This window comes from Fusarium flagelliforme (genome assembly GCF_020744385.1).
Source record: "Fusarium flagelliforme strain FIESC 12 MPI-CAGE-AA-0113 chromosome Unknown B0J16scaffold_3, whole genome shotgun sequence".
NCBI lineage: Eukaryota > Fungi > Ascomycota > Sordariomycetes > Hypocreales > Nectriaceae > Fusarium > Fusarium flagelliforme.
In genome coordinates, this window is record NW_025763505.1 from 4,089,789 (window position 1) to 4,106,428 (window position 16,640).

General features: G+C 53.2%; 2 protein-coding genes across 2 annotated transcripts; one reads left to right on the top strand and one right to left on the bottom strand.

The window, feature by feature from the left end:
- Nucleotides 1-148: 148 nt before the first annotated feature.
- On the bottom strand, nucleotides 149-7,013 carry B0J16DRAFT_111146 (uncharacterized protein). The gene is made up of 3 exons (XM_046121448.1): nucleotides 6,869-7,013; nucleotides 1,146-6,785; nucleotides 149-974 (listed from the first exon to the last, which is right to left on the bottom strand). Exons 2-3 carry the CDS (start codon nucleotides 6,756-6,758, stop codon nucleotides 444-446), a joined length of 6,144 nt encoding a protein of 2,047 aa, XP_045985169.1. The 5' UTR covers nucleotides 6,759-6,785; nucleotides 6,869-7,013; the 3' UTR covers nucleotides 149-443.
- A 3,276-nt stretch (nucleotides 7,014-10,289) lies between these two features.
- B0J16DRAFT_302948 (uncharacterized protein) lies at nucleotides 10,290-16,593 on the top strand. Its single transcript, XM_046124657.1, has 3 exons — nucleotides 10,290-11,217; nucleotides 11,273-16,209; nucleotides 16,263-16,593. The coding sequence occupies exons 1-3, from the start codon at nucleotides 10,698-10,700 to the stop codon at nucleotides 16,371-16,373; spliced, it is 5,568 nt and encodes a 1,855-aa protein (XP_045985170.1). The 5' UTR covers nucleotides 10,290-10,697; the 3' UTR covers nucleotides 16,374-16,593.
- The last annotated feature ends 47 nt before the right edge of the window (nucleotides 16,594-16,640 follow it).

A 16,640-nucleotide genomic window follows, 5' to 3' on the forward strand; every position in this document is an offset into this window, starting at 1 on the left:
TTGCAAACGGGAACATGTGGAGACATCAGGTACTTCCTTTACCGAGGCATTTACGGGGAAGCATCATGTACCGTTTGTCCAGCTCGTTAATTATTCCCGTCATGGGCTTCAATTGTACTACGAACCAATATCACACAACATCACACAAACATGGAACAATTGATTGATAGGTAAATATCGTCAAACATTGAAATTGTCTAGTAGCAAAATACCAAAACAAATAAACGCCCCTTCTAGCTAAAGATAACACGATACTTCATAATGTAGGTACTAACTCATCTCAAATAACAATCCGAACCGGGAATCTGTATGCTTCTCTTCATAATCATCCATCTAATTCGGTCTTCTCTTCCGTCATAACATGTCTATGCATGATTTCTTTCCTCATTTTAATTATCTTCCTTTTCTTTTGTTTTTATTTTTTGTTTGGTTTCTGTAACTGCTTAAGCAGCACGTCCAGATCCCTCGTACTCGCCGCTGGAGCTCTCGCTACCCTCAGCACCGTTGGTAGCGGCCTCGTCCTGGTTGTACTTGTCCCAGTTGGCCAACACGGCACCAATCTTGGGCGAGTTGGTCAGCTTGTAGACATCCTCAAAGTACTCCTTGGTCAACGCGAAGGGCTTGGCTGTCACGTTGGGGATGTACTTTCCAACCAGCTTGGAAGGATCAATGGAAGTCTTGTTGATCTTCTTAAGCAGGAAGGAACGGAAAGGCTTGACACCAGATCGGAGGAAAGTGGAGTGGAAAGGCACATCGATACCTCGGAGAGGGATGGTAGCAAAGCCACGCTCCAGCTCGAGAGGGGTAGGCTTGGCCAGGGTCTTCTCAGCACATCCGCGAATAATCTCGCGGAGGTGTCCCTTAACCTCCTCAATGTTGTCCTTGACCTCTTCAATGTCGATCTTCTGGATCTTGATGAAGTTGGTCACACCAGCAAGAGTGTCGAGCGCACGGAGGTCACCGGCACAGACGTACTGCTGGTTGGCAATGTTGTAGTTGACAATCTCAAGGAGCCAGCCAGTCTCCTCAGCAATGTTGTCAACAACGAACTGGAGAGCAGCCTCGTTGAAGGTCTTGCTGATGCGGCTGGGGTTGACAGCGCACATGGAGTAGTTGGATCGGCCAGCAGCGTCACGCTCGACGGCAACCTGCATGGTGAGACCACGGTAGAACACAACGGAGACCAAGCTCTCAATGGGCATGACCTCGGCAAGAGCAGCCAGGGCAGAGTATTCACCGAGCGAGTGACCAGCAAAGGTGCTGTTGTTGGGCACAAGTCCCTTGGCCTTCATGTCCTCGAAGCTGGCCTTCTCCATGAGAGTAAGGGCGGGCTGGGTGAACTGAGTGGCCGAGAGAAGACCGGTGGGGGATCGGTAGGTGTACGAGGTGGTGGTCTCGTCAATCTCCTTGAAGATCTTCTCAGACTTGATGCTACCGTCGGCGGCAACGGTCTCAAAGGTCATGGCAATGTAGTTCTGGCGGATGGCCTTACCACGGGGACCACCGAAGTGGATGGTAAGCTCCTTGGGGTTGTTCTTGACAATGTTGGTGATGGAGAAGCCATAAGCGTCGAGGAGGTACTTGTCAGCACGGTCCCAGACCTCCTTGGCGACAGGGCTGCTGGCGTACAGCTCCATACCCATACCCTGCTCCTGAGAACCTTGACCAGTGAAGACATAGGCTGTAGCAGGCTGCTCAACCTCGGCCTCACCCTCGAGAACCTTGTCCTCAGTCTCCTTGTTGCGGACCTCAACCTTGATGATCTTGCGACCAGAGACCATGCCAGAGTGCTGAAGCTTGACCTCGAGCTCGTCATTAGGCAGAACCATACCGACAAGCGAGGCGTGGAAGCTTCGGACGCGGCCGATGTTGTTCTCGGCAGCCCAAGTCTCGACAAGGCTTCGGACGGATGCACTGGAGTACATACCGTGGGTGATGGTACCAGGGAGGTTGGCGTAGCTGGAGAAGACACGAGAAACGTGAATGGGGTTGTAATCACCAGACACACGGGCGTAGTTCTCGTTGGAGGCGGGAGCTCGGAGAGCAAGAGGAGACTTTCCACTGAGAGGGATAGCGTTCTCGAAGTTGATGGGCTGGTCGATAGGCTTTCCGTTTCGCTCGAGGTAGTCGATGACAGGGTTGCCGTGAGACTCACCAGTCTCGTAGTCGACGCTGCCAACCTGGATGATCTCCTTGGTGGGGAGCTCAAGGAGGACTTGACCACGGGTCTCGATGCTGCTGAAGACAGTCTTGTTCTTGTAGCGAACCAAACTCTGGAGACGGAAAGTCAGAGTCTGGCCGAGCAGCTCAATGTTCTGAGGAAGCTCGTCGACAGAGAACCAGTCCTTGGAGCGAAGGATGGCAACATCGCGGGTGGTGGCGAGGTGAACCTGGATGGGAGTCTCGACCTTTCGCTGGAAAGTGTTCTCGTAGTCGGTGTAGCTACCGCGGTACAAGAACTGAGAAGTGACCTCCATGACGGGCTTGTTGTCGCGGACGAGAGTACCGCAGACCTCAACCATCTTACCAGCCTCCTGGTTAATGACAGCGTTGACCTGGGCAGTGGTAGAGACCTCATCACCCTTCTTGAGAGGCTCAGCACCGGGGATCATGCGGAACTGGTTGGACAAGTGGACGAGCTTCAGGAGATCACCGTCAATGGTGCGAGGGAAGATAGGCTTGGTGATAGCCTTCCAGCCAATGACGATAGCAAAGTCCATAGGAGCATAGACAGTCTTGCCAGGTCGGTCGACGAAAGCCTCGCCAGTGTTGCCGACAGCGTGGACGAAGTCGTTGATGGCCTCGCCAGTGATGGTGGTCTTGCCACCATCAAACTCAGCAGTGACATCAGCATCGAGGTCAATGGCCTCCTCGCCAAACCATGCCTTCCAGTAGAACTCCTTGATGCGGTCGTTGCGGCCCTCCATAACCTCACGGATAGGAGAGTAACCAGCCTCAGGGTGGTAGGTGAACTCCAGGGGCAGAGCAGCAGGCTTGCCAAGGGCAGTAGTCTCCTTGATCATGTTGACCTGGATCTTGTTCTCGCCGACAAGCTTGACCTCGATCACATCAATGTACTGGTTGTGGCGGGGCTGCTCGCGAACAATGATAGTGGTCTTGGAAGGATCGTTGGGGTAAGAGATCTCAACGAACAGACCACGAGAAGGAGCAAAGATGCGTCGGATGGGGTTGGTCTGGAACTTCTGGCCCTGAGCAACAACATCAGCCATGAGCAGAGCATGGCGCCAGTTGCGGTTGGGACCAGCAAGGAGAGACAGCCAAGAGTCGAGCTCAGGGAGAGTGGCAGCAGCAGACGAAGACAGGCGGTAGGTGTTCTTGTAAGTGTCGTAGCTGACGGTCAGGCCCTCAACATCGAGAGGAATCTCGGGGTCAACGAGCTTGCCACCGAAGTACTCGATGTAAGGAATGGAAGCCTTGTTGTCGTTGTACAGATCCCGAGCCAGGTACTTGACGTGAGTCTCGTGGATCTCATCGAGGATCTCCTTGATGGGCTGGTCAATCTGGGTAGAGAACTTGGCAGCAGCAGGTCCCTGGAGAATGCAGGTTCGGCCAACGTCCTGGTCAACAACAGCATCGAGATCCTCAGACTGCCACAGGGAGTCCTTCTTGAAGTAGAACTCGAAGTTGTCATCGAAGACAGGGATGAAAGTGACAGGCTTCTGAGTGGGTCGCATGCACATGATGAGGAAGTGCTGAACATCCTGAGCGTTGATGATCTGAGTCTCGGCATCGGGGTAAGCAGCAAGGATGCGGTCGATCACCTCAAAGGGATCGCTGAGCTCAGAGTAGCTCTGAAGGAGAGAAGCCTGGCCAGGGGAGGCGGTCAGACGCTCCTCGAGACGGTGGATGTAGTCACCAACAAGAACGCTGTAAGAGCGGTCGATCCAGCGAGACTGGTGCTTGACGTAGAGAAGCTCGACGAGACGTCGGAGAACATCAGCGTAAGTCATGTCATCAAGGTCGCAAGCCTTGCCCTCCTTGTTGCGTCCGAACCAGACCTTCTGGCAATCGTCGTTGAGCTTCTTGATGATGTACTCCTTGTTCTTGTTGAGCTCAGCAACGCGCTTCTCCTTGGGAAGGCTGAAGATCTTCTGGTCCATCTCGGCCCAGAAGCGAACTCCACGAGTAGCAAGCTTGTGGATGGGCTCACCCATCTCGGATCGAACAGTGAGAACACCACCAGCAGGTCCCTTGTAGGTCTGCTCCCACTCGCTGTCATCAAGACCAGGAGCGGCAACAATAGCCTCCTTAGCGGCCTTGCTGGTGTGAGCCTCCTTGGCAACCATCATGCGGCTACCGAACAAGCAACCATCGAAGGGCATGGGAGGGTAACCGTACTTCTTGGCCCACTCACCAGTGATGTAAGGGTAGGTGTCATCAGCACCACCGAAACCACTACCGGCAACGAGGATGATGTTCTCCTGTCGTCGGATACGGCCGTACATCTGGAGGATAGGGTGGTGGAAATCCTCGAAAGAGTGGTGACCACCACCACGACCACCGGTCCACTGAAGCATAACAGGGAAGTGAGGGTTGGCCTTGGCGATGTTGATGACGGACTGGATGGCATCGAGAGAACCGGGCTTGAAGCTGATGTGCTTAAGGCCAAGGGTCTCAATGTACTCCTGAGCAACCTCGATGGAAGGAACACCAGCACCAATGGTAAGACCCTCGATAGGGACGCCCTCAGATCGAAGCTTCTGGATCAAAGGAATCTGCCAGGCCATAGCACGGGGGTTGACGTAGATCAGGTTGACAGAGATACCTCGACCGGCGGGAATAGCCTTCTCGATCTTGGTGATGGCGTCGGTCATCATGGGGCCAACGAAGTAACCACCACCAGCAAGCTCGATATGGTATCCAGCGTTCATGGTGGCGGCAACGAAGTCCCAAGGAACTGTGCAGGGAGTCATACCAGCAACCAAGACCGGGGGAAGACCAAGGAGGCGACTCATCTTGGTGTCGAGGTATGTTCGGCCGCTCTTGTTTGTCACAAGCTTGGGACCGAACTCCTTAACCCAATCGATGGCGTACTTGACGGCGTTCTCCTCATCGCGGTCGAAAAGCTCATCCTTGTAGCCAAGGTCGTTCATACCACCGTCAACGGTACCGGCCAAGATGACACGGACACCAGTACCCTCCTTGTTTCGGCTGGTCAGAACACCGAGTCCGGAAACACCACCAGGACCAAAGTCCAGGATGTGAGTGGCGTCAGGGAAGACAGTGGCCTTCTCCCAGTTGACAGGGTCGCGAGTGATCAGGCGAACCAGAGCAGGGACAATGTTGCCCTTAACCTCCTCTCGGAGATCCTTGCCAGTGTTGGTGTCGAAGACAGCAATGCCGAGATCACTGGAGTCGATGGCGATGTCCTTGAGATCCTCATCGATCATAGCAGTGGCCTCAGCGAGGTACTTGCTGTGGAAAGGAGCGGTGATAGGCAAGAATCGGTTGGCGAAGCGAACCTTTCGCTCGGTGAAGGGAACACGGTTCTGGTCCAGGCCAACGGGGGCCTTGACCTTTCGCAGCTGAGTGTTAAGACCGTATAGAGAGGTGGGAGGTCCTGTCACGACCAGGTTTCGGGGGCTGTTGATGAGGGAGATGCTGATGTGGCGGTCCTCGGGAAGGTACTGGTTGGTAGCATCAATGTGCTTCTGGACCTCAGACTGAGGAAGGTCTCGGATGCTAAGCATAGGAGTGGGAGAGCCCTCGCCGTGCTCCGAGGACTCGCGAAGCATAGTGGGAGTCATTGAGGTGGTGGGGAAAGCCTGCTGGCTTCGTGTTCCGATCCAGAAAAGCATGGTCAGAACTGAGCTGCTAATATCTTGCCATGAGTCCCAAGAGTCGGCAGCGGCAGTGGCAGCAGCCATGACAATACCCTGAGAGTGACCAGTTGAACCGGTAATTCTCTCTCGCAGCATACCGGGATGCACACCAAGAACCTTACATGTCACCTCGTAGTGGGCGAGCTGGACAAGGCCAATAAGAGGGAAACTAACGGGTGCCGAAATCAGGTAGTCGACATCGGGAGTAGAGTCCTTGTGGTGAAGCCAGTTCATTATGTCCAAACCCTTAGGGAACATCTTCTCGGCCTTGGGGTCCTTAGACAGGGTCTGAAGGAGCTCAGCTGATCGGGTGATCAGATCACCAACGAAGCTTGAGTATGTCTTGAAGATTTCTCGCAACTCCTCGAAGTACTCCTCAATGTTACCCTGACCTCCGAAAATTGTGTAGATCTCGGCGTCGCCATCCTCAGCAGCTCGGAAGAGGGCTGAGGCATGGGGCTTGAGGGGTCGGTTGCAGACAGAGCGAGCGGTGTAGTAGCTGCGGATGAAGTCCAACTTCTTGGACTCAATGCCGGGCAGGCTGGCGGCAATAGCGTGGGCTTCGTTGCCACGGAGGAAGTTTCGCTCGAACTCGTTAAGAACGAGCTTCAAGACCTCCTCGTATGAGCCAGCATCGTCATCCTCGCCCTCATCAACCTCGTGTGCGATGAGATCGAGATATCTGGCAACCAGGTCGGGAACAGACGATGGCTCGTCATCCTGGGCAAGCTCGTCGGTGGCTTCGGGTAGCGTGGCGACAAATTTGTCTTTCAACTGAGAGGCGTGGAAGTGAAGGTTGGTGGGAATGAGGAAAGAAGTCTCGAGAGAACCGTGGGAGAGGGTCAACGGTCGGAGAGAAGCGCTGGATCTGGGGGTGGAAATGCCCGTCTGGGCTCCATTACCGGCGCCGTACATGATGATTGAAGGGGTATCGAAGAAAATCTGTAGTGGCAAGTAAAAGCCAGAGGTTAGTCTTTGCAATTGGCGGTCCAAAACCCCTTGTCAGGTACCAATGGCTCACAAACCTATGAGTTCAAGTCGTAACACCAGGAATGAAATCCGATGTTTTCCTCGAGGACGCTGGTGAGAAGAAACCGGCTGTCCTTGTTTGCGTAGAGGCTGGCTGGTCCCCTGATAGGTGGGAGGGGGTAGAAATTAGTAGAGAATAGCTTTAGAGTCGGTGGAGCGCAACGCGGCACAAGACAAGACAACACCAGCCAGGCGCAAAGGGGAGGAAGAAGAAATGAGGATGATGATGGAAGAGGAAGATGAAGATGGATAATCTCAAAGGAAGGAAAGAGGTCTAAGAGGGATTCAGAAACTGGTCCCGACCACGGTATAAGTCAAAGACGAGAAAACTCAAGCTTGTACCGAAAGCCGCCTATGGATTGTACTGTCCAGGCAAGCGAAGGGTGTGGTTGAAGCAGCTGGAGTCTTGGAGGGGCCGCCTCAGCGAACTGGAGTAGCAGGCCAAAATTTCAGTTCTGTTGGGGATATGGAGGGGTACGTATCCTGGCATCTTTTTTTCTACTGCGACTGTACCAACAAGCGGGCAACTTTTTTGCTGCTCCCCCTCCACAATCCGGGCTATCTTAGTGCAAAGCTCAATGGATGGACTTGGAGGAAGAAGAAACGAATCCACTGGACCTCCCGCCGTTGTGAGACTGTGAGAGAGCCATTCCATTGGCATGCACCGGATTGGCGTCTCGCTTGATCCGCTGGGACCCCACGACATCAGGACACCCCTTGCTGCATGATGCTCTTTACCAGATACGGACAAGGGGACCATCATTAGCAGGGGTTGGGTTGAGAAGAAGGTCAACGAAGGGAAAGGGTCTTTTCTAAAGTACCGGTACTTCGAGGCCACTGAGCTGTCCTGCAATCCTAATCGCTTCTGCCTCAGAACTGCAACCAACTGTACCGGAAGACTTCGGGCATAAGTGGTTGCAATACACCTCAGCCACTGCTATTCAAGGGATCTCAAAGGCTGGAACAACACTTTGAAGTCGTCGTGGGTCTCACTCAGACGGTATGGGGCACCTGTGAGGCTGCTGTTGAGTACCAAACGGGTGGACGGAACTTGGAAGGCTGATAGTGGTTTTTTGATGGGATGCCAATTCGTCCAATTCGGAAACACACGACGATCCACAGACCAATGGTTTGCTCCGATTCTTTTGGATTAGATCCAGATATGGGTTGGGTCTATTTTCTTGCCACGGTGTGACCAAGCTTTCTTGATGCAGGTTGCATTCAACCCTTCGATTGAGTCCCTATCTATCGCCCGACATATCTCTTCACCTACCATGGCATGATTGAGTCGTCACCATAATCCCTCAGCAATTCCAAAACAACAGCCTCCTGCGAGACATTTCGTCATACACCCTCGACTCTGTTTCTGCTTCAAAAATTCGGTAATTCGGTTATGCGAAGGTATCGTTTTGTTACTGTACTGTACCAAACTTCATGGCCATCCTCCCGGGTAGATGGCGACCCTCCGTCTATACTAGCGGTGTCGACCAAAATTTTCACCTTCGGGGTGGCCATTGAGAAGTAATAGAATCCTTCCATGACTAGCGAAGTGGCAAGCGACATTTGGCACTAATAGCCTCGAACAAATATCTTTCGATGAATGATTCTGGTTACTCGGTGACTACTTTTTAAGCCGTTCTTACCGTTCAGTCTGTCTGGTCTGAAGCACAATTTTTAATGTACAGGTACTGGACAAGTGTTCAGCTCGGAACATTCGTGGGTCTCCCGTACCCCACCCCACTATTCATGAAAGGCAAGCATCAACGTCCACTTTCAATCTCATCAAACACTGTTTTTCGAACAGGTGTCGTTGGACATCAACTGTCTGGACTTCGCGGAGTTTAGGGCGATACCAGGGCGAACAAAAAGTTCATTGCTGTCTGAATACCATCATGAATTGATTCTTTTGGTCTGATCATATCATGATACCTCTGGTCATGATGAGAAAATTTATGCCCCTCTCCACCGCCTGGTCAACGCCTCACTCACATCCCCAACTTATTCCAACAATGATTCGGCCCCCCACATTCTCCGTCCAGCATCGACTTCCCGAGCCTTGGTGGGGTCAAGCTATAATGATCGCTTCCATCCACGTACCTTACGCGTAAAGGCACTGTACATGGTAGTGGTGCGAAGCCTTGGACTGTTTGTTCGGTGAGCAACTCGATAAACTGACTGACCGAACAAATGCCTCTCATATCACGGTGATATACTATGACCATCTATCTCATCAGTGTTCTTTAATTGCGCGACCCTTATCCATACGGGGCATGGTGTCTTGTAGATCTCGTTTCGCTTTTGCATGCGCCAACGGCTGTGGCTATCCGCAGTCGTTTCTGAGAGGTGCAGATAAGAGCCGCAAAACAACCTCATAGCGACTTACAGCACGCAACAATCATTGAATTCATCCACATAACTCTAATACTCAACGCTTGAAGCCTGATAGGCAACCTGGAATGAGAGCTCAACACATCTACAAATTGTAGCAATCAAGAGAAGCTCGGAGTTGCGGAAACCGACGGACAAGCGAGTAAACAACAATCAACCATCAATTGTATCGGTACCTAACCGAGTTGATCATGCCGGATGACAGTTGAGCAAGACGCGAAATTACACTGACCAGATGGCACCGCTATTTCGTGCCTCCCTAGCCCTGTTGTACTGCCAGATCCATTTCTACCATGAACTCTAGGGACTGTGCCTCTACGCTCGCACCCCTTCTAGCTTATTCCTATGCGTTCTGACTGGCGGCAGAGACCCTTGGTGGCATGGTTCAAGTGTCGTCACTTTACTTTTGGCGTTCAAGTCTTATCGTTCCTGGGCCGAGAACTCAAATATTGACCAGTAGATAAGCATGCAGCAAGTTAGCCCGCTCGGCCGAGCTATCTTTGGATAATCGATCGTAAATCCGTAGATGCTGATAACCAGCAAAACAGTCATCTCAACTCACTCAAAGATGTTGATGGTGCCCCAAAAGGCTGGTTTCTGGGGAAGAGGCTCCCCTGGACGCCCCTGGCTGGTGCACGCCTACACATGACGTCTAGTCTCAGATAGGACTAGCCCTTCAATATGGTTGAGAAGCGGGCTGCACGCCAAGGACCCGCAGCCATGTGTGGCTCGGGGATGTTCCACCCAAGAGAAAGTACCGGATACTCAACCGTGCTACAGCGGGAGCGAGCAGACAGGGCGCCCTGACAGGGTCCTCGATGTACCGAGAGCTTCCCCTACAAACATGTTACTCTACAAGGTGAGGTGCCAAAACCAATTGCCCGCCTAGTACCTAGTGGAGGGGGGCGGGCAACCAGGAGACAACAGACCAGGGTGTGGCCTAGAGCTTCCCCCAATTTTTTTTCACACGATGAACTTTTTGGTGGGCCGGTCGTTCAACAATCGGCTCCTCCCTCGCCGTCGGTTACAGTCGTCGTTACCTATTCGTACGGGCCATCCGCACGTTTGGTTGGAATCTAGCTCTGTCTCTTCTCTAATCCTTCCCATTGTTTCTCGCTGGTAGGCAGAACGGAATTGCAATCTTGGCCTTCATATTCATAGACTTTCCGGCCACTTTCTTCTGCCTCCATCATCCTCCTCCATCCTCATCCTCTATCCTCCCCCTCACCTTCTTTCTACCTCCCCGCCAGCTGCACACTTCAGCTTGGGAGTTTCTTGCGACGGTTCCATATTCTTTTACGTTGGGGTTAAGCGGGCCCCTGGTATAATCACCGTCAATTCGACCATCCTCTCGCACCAATTCTAGGTTGCGATAGCCAGTTCGGCCTTTTTCGAGATACCCTTTCTTTCACCTCCTCACGACCTAATACCGCCAAAATGCGTCCCGAAGTCGAGCAGGAGCTTGCTCACACGCTGCTCGTTGAGTTGCTCGCATACCAATTTGCTTCTCCCGTTAGATGGATTGAGACCCAAGATGTTTTCCTCGGTGAGAGGACCGCTGAGCGAGTCGTGGAAATTGGTCCTGCCGACACCCTTGGTGTCATGGCCAAGCGAACATTGAAGTCCAAGTACGAGGCTTACGATGCCGCCAAGTCCGTTCAGCGAAATATTCTCTGCTACAACAAGGACGCCAAGGAGATCTACTACGATGTTGATCCCGTGGAAGAGGAGCCTGAGCCTGCTGCTGCTTCTTCCAGCGATGCTCCTGCCTCTACTCCTGCGGCTGCTGCTGCTCCCGCCGCTGCCGCGGCTCCCGCTCCTAGTTCCGGCCCCGTTGCCCAAGTTGCCGATGAGCCTGTCCAGGCTGTCGACATCGTCCGCGCCCTTATTGCACAGAAGCTCAAGAAGCCCCTTCTTGAGATTCCTCTTAGCAAGGCCATCAAGGACCTTGTTGGTGGTAAGTGGGACAAAACACCCCTAATTGACAAAATTTTAACGTTTGATGTTTCTAGGCAAGTCCACCCTCCAGAACGAGATTCTCGGTGACCTAGGAAAGGAATTCGGTTCCACCCCTGAGAAGCCCGAAGACACACCCCTCGATGAGCTTGGTGCCTCCATGCAGGCCACCTTCGATGGCAACCTGGGCAAGCAGTCTCTGTCCTTGATTGCCCGACTTATCTCCTCCAAGATGCCTGGTGGTTTCAACATCACAGCGGCCCGAAAATACCTCGAGTCTCGATGGGGTCTCGGACCTGGCCGACAAGACGGTGCTCTGCTCCTCGCCCTCACAATGGAGCCTCCCGCTCGATTGGGCAACGAGGGTGATGCCAAGGGTTTCTTCGACAGTGTTGCCAACAAGTACGCCACAAACGCTGGTATCAGCCTGTCCACGGCTGCTTCTGCTGGCCCTGCTGGCGGTTCCAGCGGTGGTATGATGATGGACCCCGCTGCCATCGATGCCCTTACCAAGGACCAGCGTGCTCTCTTCAAGCAACAGCTCGAGCTCCTTGCTCGTTACCTCAAGATCGACCTCCGTGAGGGCGAGAAGGCTCACATCAACTCCCAGAAGTCCGAGAAGGTTCTGCAGGCTCAGCTTGATCTCTGGACTGCCGAGCACGGTGACTTCTATGCTTCCGGTATCGAGCCTGTCTTCACTCCCCTCAAGGCCCGAACCTACGACTCATCTTGGAACTGGGCTCGTCAAGATGCCCTCAACATGTACTTCGACATCATCTTCGGTCGTCTCCAGGCTATCGACCGTGAGATCGTCAGCCAGTGCATTCGCCTTATGAACCGTTCCAATCCTAAGCTCCTCGAATTCATGCAGTACCACATCGACAACTGCCCCACCGAGCGAGGCGAGACTTACAAGCTTGCCAAGGAGCTTGGACAGCAGCTCATTGAGAACATCCAGGAGGTTCTTAATGTCGCTCCTGTCTACAAGGATGTTGCTGTCCCTACCGGCCCCAGAACCACCATCGATGCCCGAGGTAACCTCGACTACGAGGAAGTCCCCCGTGCCAGCTGCCGCAAGCTGGAGCACTACGTTCAGCAAATGGCTGAGGGTGGCAAGATTTCTGAGTACGGCAACCGCACCAAGGTTCAGAGCGATCTTTCCCGCATCTACAGACTCATCAAGCAGCAGCACAAGCTGTCCAAGACTTCTCAGCTTGAGATCAAGAGCCTGTATGGTGAGGTTCTTCGATCACTTGCCATGAACGAGAGCCAGATCCTCCCCAAGGACAACAAGGGACGAAAGGTTCTCAAGAACAGCCAAAACAAGGGCAAGGTTGAGACCATCCCCTTCCTTCACCTCAAGAAGAAGGGTCTCCACGGCTGGGACTACAGCAAGAAGCTCACTGGCGTCTACCTCAACTGCTTGGAGGATGCTGCTAAGTCTGGTGTCACTTTCCAGAACAAGCACGTTCTCATGACTGGTGCTGGTGCTGGTTCCATTGGTGCTGAGGTCCTTCAGGGTCTCATCAGCGGTGGCGCCAAGGTCATTGTCACCACCAGCCGCTTCTCCCGTGAGGTCACCGAGTACTACCAGGCCATGTACACCCGCTACGGTTCTCGCGGCTCTCAGATTGTCGTTGTTCCCTTCAACCAGGGTAGCAAGCAGGATGTTGAGGCTCTGGTTGAGTACATCTACGACACCAAGGAGGGTCTTGGCTGGGATCTTGACTTCATTGTTCCTTTCGCTGCTATTCCCGAGAACGGCCGTGAGATCGACAACATTGACTCCAAGTCTGAGCTCGCTCACCGTATCATGCTTACCAACCTTGTCCGTCTCCTCGGATGTGTCAAGTCTCAGAAGACCGAGCGTGGCTTTGAGACCCGACCTGCTCAGGTTGTCCTGCCCCTTTCTCCCAACCACGGTACCTTCGGTAACGATGGTCTCTACTCCGAGTCCAAGCTCGGTCTCGAGACTCTCTTCAACAGATGGCACTCCGAGAGCTGGGCCAACTACCTCACCATCTGCGGTGCTGTCATTGGCTGGACCCGAGGAACTGGTCTCATGTCTGGCAACAACATTGTTGCTGAGGGTGTCGAGGCTTTCGGCGTTCGCACTTTCTCCCAGCAGGAGATGGCTTTCAACCTTCTCGGTCTTATGTCTCCCACTCTGGTTGACTTGTGCCAGAACGAGCCTGTCTTTGCTGATCTTAACGGTGGTCTCCAGTTCATTCCTAACTTGAACGAGACCATGACCAAGCTCCGCAAGGATATCATGGAGACCAGCGAGGTCCGCCGCGCTGTTGCCAAGGAGAGCGCCATTGAGAACACCATTGTCAACGGTGCTGCCTCTGAGGTCCTCTACAAGAAGAAGACCATCGACCCTCGTGCCAACATCAAGTTCGACTTCCCCAGGCGTCCTGACTGGAAGACCGAGGTTGAGCCCCTCAACGACAACCTTAAGGGTATGGTTGATCTTGAGAAGGTTGTTGTCGTCACTGGTTTCGCTGAGGTTGGTCCCTGGGGTAACTCCCGTACCCGATGGGAGATGGAGGCCTACGGTGAATTCTCTCTTGAGGGTTGTGTTGAGATGGCCTGGATCATGGGTCTCATCAAGAACCACAACGGTGTTATCAAGGGCAAGCCCTACTCTGGCTGGGTCGACTCCAAGACCGGTGAGCCTGTTGACGACAAGGACGTTAAGCAGAAGTACGAGAAGTACGTTCTCGAGCACTCCGGTATCCGTCTGATCGAGCCTGAACTGTTCGATGGCTATGACCCCAACAAGAAGCAGCTTCTCCACGAGGTTGTTATCGAGGAGGACCTCGAGCCCTTTGAGGCCTCTAAGGAGACCGCTGAGGAGTTCAAGCGTGAGCACGGTGACAAGGTCGAGGTCTTCGAGATCCCTGACAGTGGCGAGTACATCATTCGTCTCAGGAAGGGTGCCTCTCTCTGGATTCCCAAGGCTCTTCGCTTTGACCGCCTTGTTGCTGGACAGATCCCTACTGGTTGGGACCCCAAGCGATACGGTGTTCCTGACGACATTGTCTCTCAGGTTGACCCCGTCACCCTGTTCCTCCTCGTTTCCACCGCTGAGGCTCTCCTGTCTTCTGGTATCACTGATCCTTATGAGTTCTACAAGTATGTCCACGTCTCTGAGGTTGGTAACTGTGTTGGTTCCGGTATGGGTGGTGCTGCTGCTCTCCGAGACATGCACCGCACTCGTTTCCTCGACCAGCCTGTGCAGAACGACATTCTCCAGGAGTCTTTCATCAACACCATGGCTGCTTGGGTTAACATGTTGTTGATGTCCTCTTCCGGACCTATCAAGACACCCGTCGGTGCTTGTGCTACCGCTGTTGAGTCTATCGACACTGGTTACGAGACCATCATGGAGGGCAAGGCTCGCGTCTGCTTCGTCGGTGGTTTCGATGATCTTGGTGAGGAGGGTTCTTACGAGTTCGCCAACATGAAGGCCACTAGCAACACTGTTGACGAGTTCGCCCACGGCCGTACTCCCAAGGAGATGTCTCGTCCTACCACCACCACCCGTAACGGATTCATGGAGTCCCAGGGTTGTGGTATCCAGGTCATCATGACTGCCAAGCTTGCCCTTGACATGGGTGTCCCCATTCACGGTATCATTGCTCTTACCACCACTGCCTCTGATAAGATTGGTCGTTCCGTTCCTGCCCCTGGACAGGGTGTTCTCACCACTGCCCGTGAGAACCCTGGCAAGTTCCCTTCGCCTCTCCTTGACATCAACTACCGTCGCCGCCAGATTGAGCGCCGCAAGAAGACCATCAAGCAGTGGCAGGAGTCTGAGCTGGAGTACGTTCACGACGAGATTGACGCCATGAAGGCTCAGGGTGCCACTTTCGACGAGAATGAATACGCTCAGGACCGCTTCGCTCACATTGAGAAGGAGGCCGCTCGCCAGGAGAAGGAGCTTCTCCGCAGCATGGGTAACAACTTCTGGAAGAGTGATCCTAGCATCGCTCCTCTCCGTGGTGCCCTTGCTACTTGGGGTCTCACTGTTGACGATATCGGTGTCGCTTCTTTCCACGGAACCTCCACCAAAGCCAACGACAAGAACGAGTCCAGCGTTATCTGCCAGCAGCTCCGCCACCTTGGCCGCAAGAAGGGTAACGCCGTCTTGGGTATCTTCCAGAAGTACCTCACTGGTCACCCCAAGGGTGCTGCCGGTGCTTGGATGATGAACGGATGTCTCCAGGTCCTCGACACTGGTCTCGTTCCCGGTAACCGCAACGCCGACAACGTTGACCCCATCATGGAGCAGTACGACCTCATCGTCTACCCCAGCCGAAGCATCCAGACCGACGGTGTCAAGGCTTTCTCCGTTACCTCTTTCGGTTTCGGTCAGAAGGGTGCTCAGGCCATTGGTATCCACCCCAAGTACCTGTTCGCTACTCTCGATGAGAAGACCTACAACGAGTACTGTGCCAAGGTCGACGCTCGTCAGAAGAAGGCCTACCGCTACTTCCACGATGGCTTCATCAACAACAAGCTGTTCGTCGCCAAGAACAACTCTCCTTACGCTGATGACCAGCTCAGCAAGGTTCTGTTGAACCCTGACGCTCGTGTTGTTGAGGACAAGAAGTCATCTGAGCTCAAGTACGGCCCTGACTTCATGAAGCGATCCGAGAAGGTTGTTTCTTCCACCAAGGCCAAGGAGACTCAGCAGGTCATGGAGGCTCTGGCTCTCAAGGTCACCAACAAGAACAGCCAGGTCGGTGTCGATGTTGAGGATATTTCTGCCGTCAACATTGACAACGACACTTTCGTTGAGCGAAACTTCACTGTCAACGAGATCTCTTACTGCCGCCAGGCCCCTAGCCCCCAGAGCTCTTTCGCTGGTCGCTGGAGTGCCAAGGAGGCTGTCTTCAAGTCATTGGGAGTTGCCAGCCAAGGTGCTGGTGCCGCCATGAAGGACATCGAGATTGTCAAGGGAGAGAACGGTGCTCCTACTGTTGCTGTAAGTCAACTATCAACCATGAAAAAGAAGAAATGATGCTAACAAATATCTAGCTCCATGGTGAGGCTGCTGCTGCCGCTCAGAAGGCCGGTGTTAAGGACATTACTCTGTCCATCTCACACTCTGATAGCCAGGCTATCGCCGTTGCTGTCGCCAACTTTTAAGTGCATATGATAAGATAAGAAGGAGGAGGGACTTGTACATGTTTGCTTTGGACCTGGTAATGGGCGTTTGATGAGGATGTGTTTCTATATGATGTTTGCGCTTTTGATGATATATGCCGGCGGCCTTAGTCGATAGCACTGGGCTTATGTTGCTGATAGAACTTGATGTTAACACATCGAGAAATGTTTTACGCATAAAATAGACAATTCCGTTAAATTTACTTGGAGCAAGGCCACCAGTGAATATTATTTGTGATACAGGATAGA

Excerpts from the sequence above, each read along its gene's own strand:
- B0J16DRAFT_111146 (XM_046121448.1), bottom strand. The coding sequence starts at position 6,758 with ATGTACGGCGCCGGTAATGGAGCCCAGACGGGCATTTCCACCCCCAGA. Across the intron at positions 975-1,145 it reads GTGGTCTCACCATGCAGGTT|TACGTCTGTGCCGGTGACCT; the intron begins GCCGTCGAGCGT and ends GCCAACCAGCAG.
- B0J16DRAFT_302948 (XM_046124657.1), top strand. The coding sequence starts at position 10,698 with ATGCGTCCCGAAGTCGAGCAGGAGCTTGCTCACACGCTGCTCGTTGAG. Across the intron at positions 11,218-11,272 it reads CATCAAGGACCTTGTTGGTG|GCAAGTCCACCCTCCAGAAC; the intron begins GTAAGTGGGACA and ends TGATGTTTCTAG. Across the intron at positions 16,210-16,262 it reads ACGGTGCTCCTACTGTTGCT|CTCCATGGTGAGGCTGCTGC; the intron begins GTAAGTCAACTA and ends ACAAATATCTAG.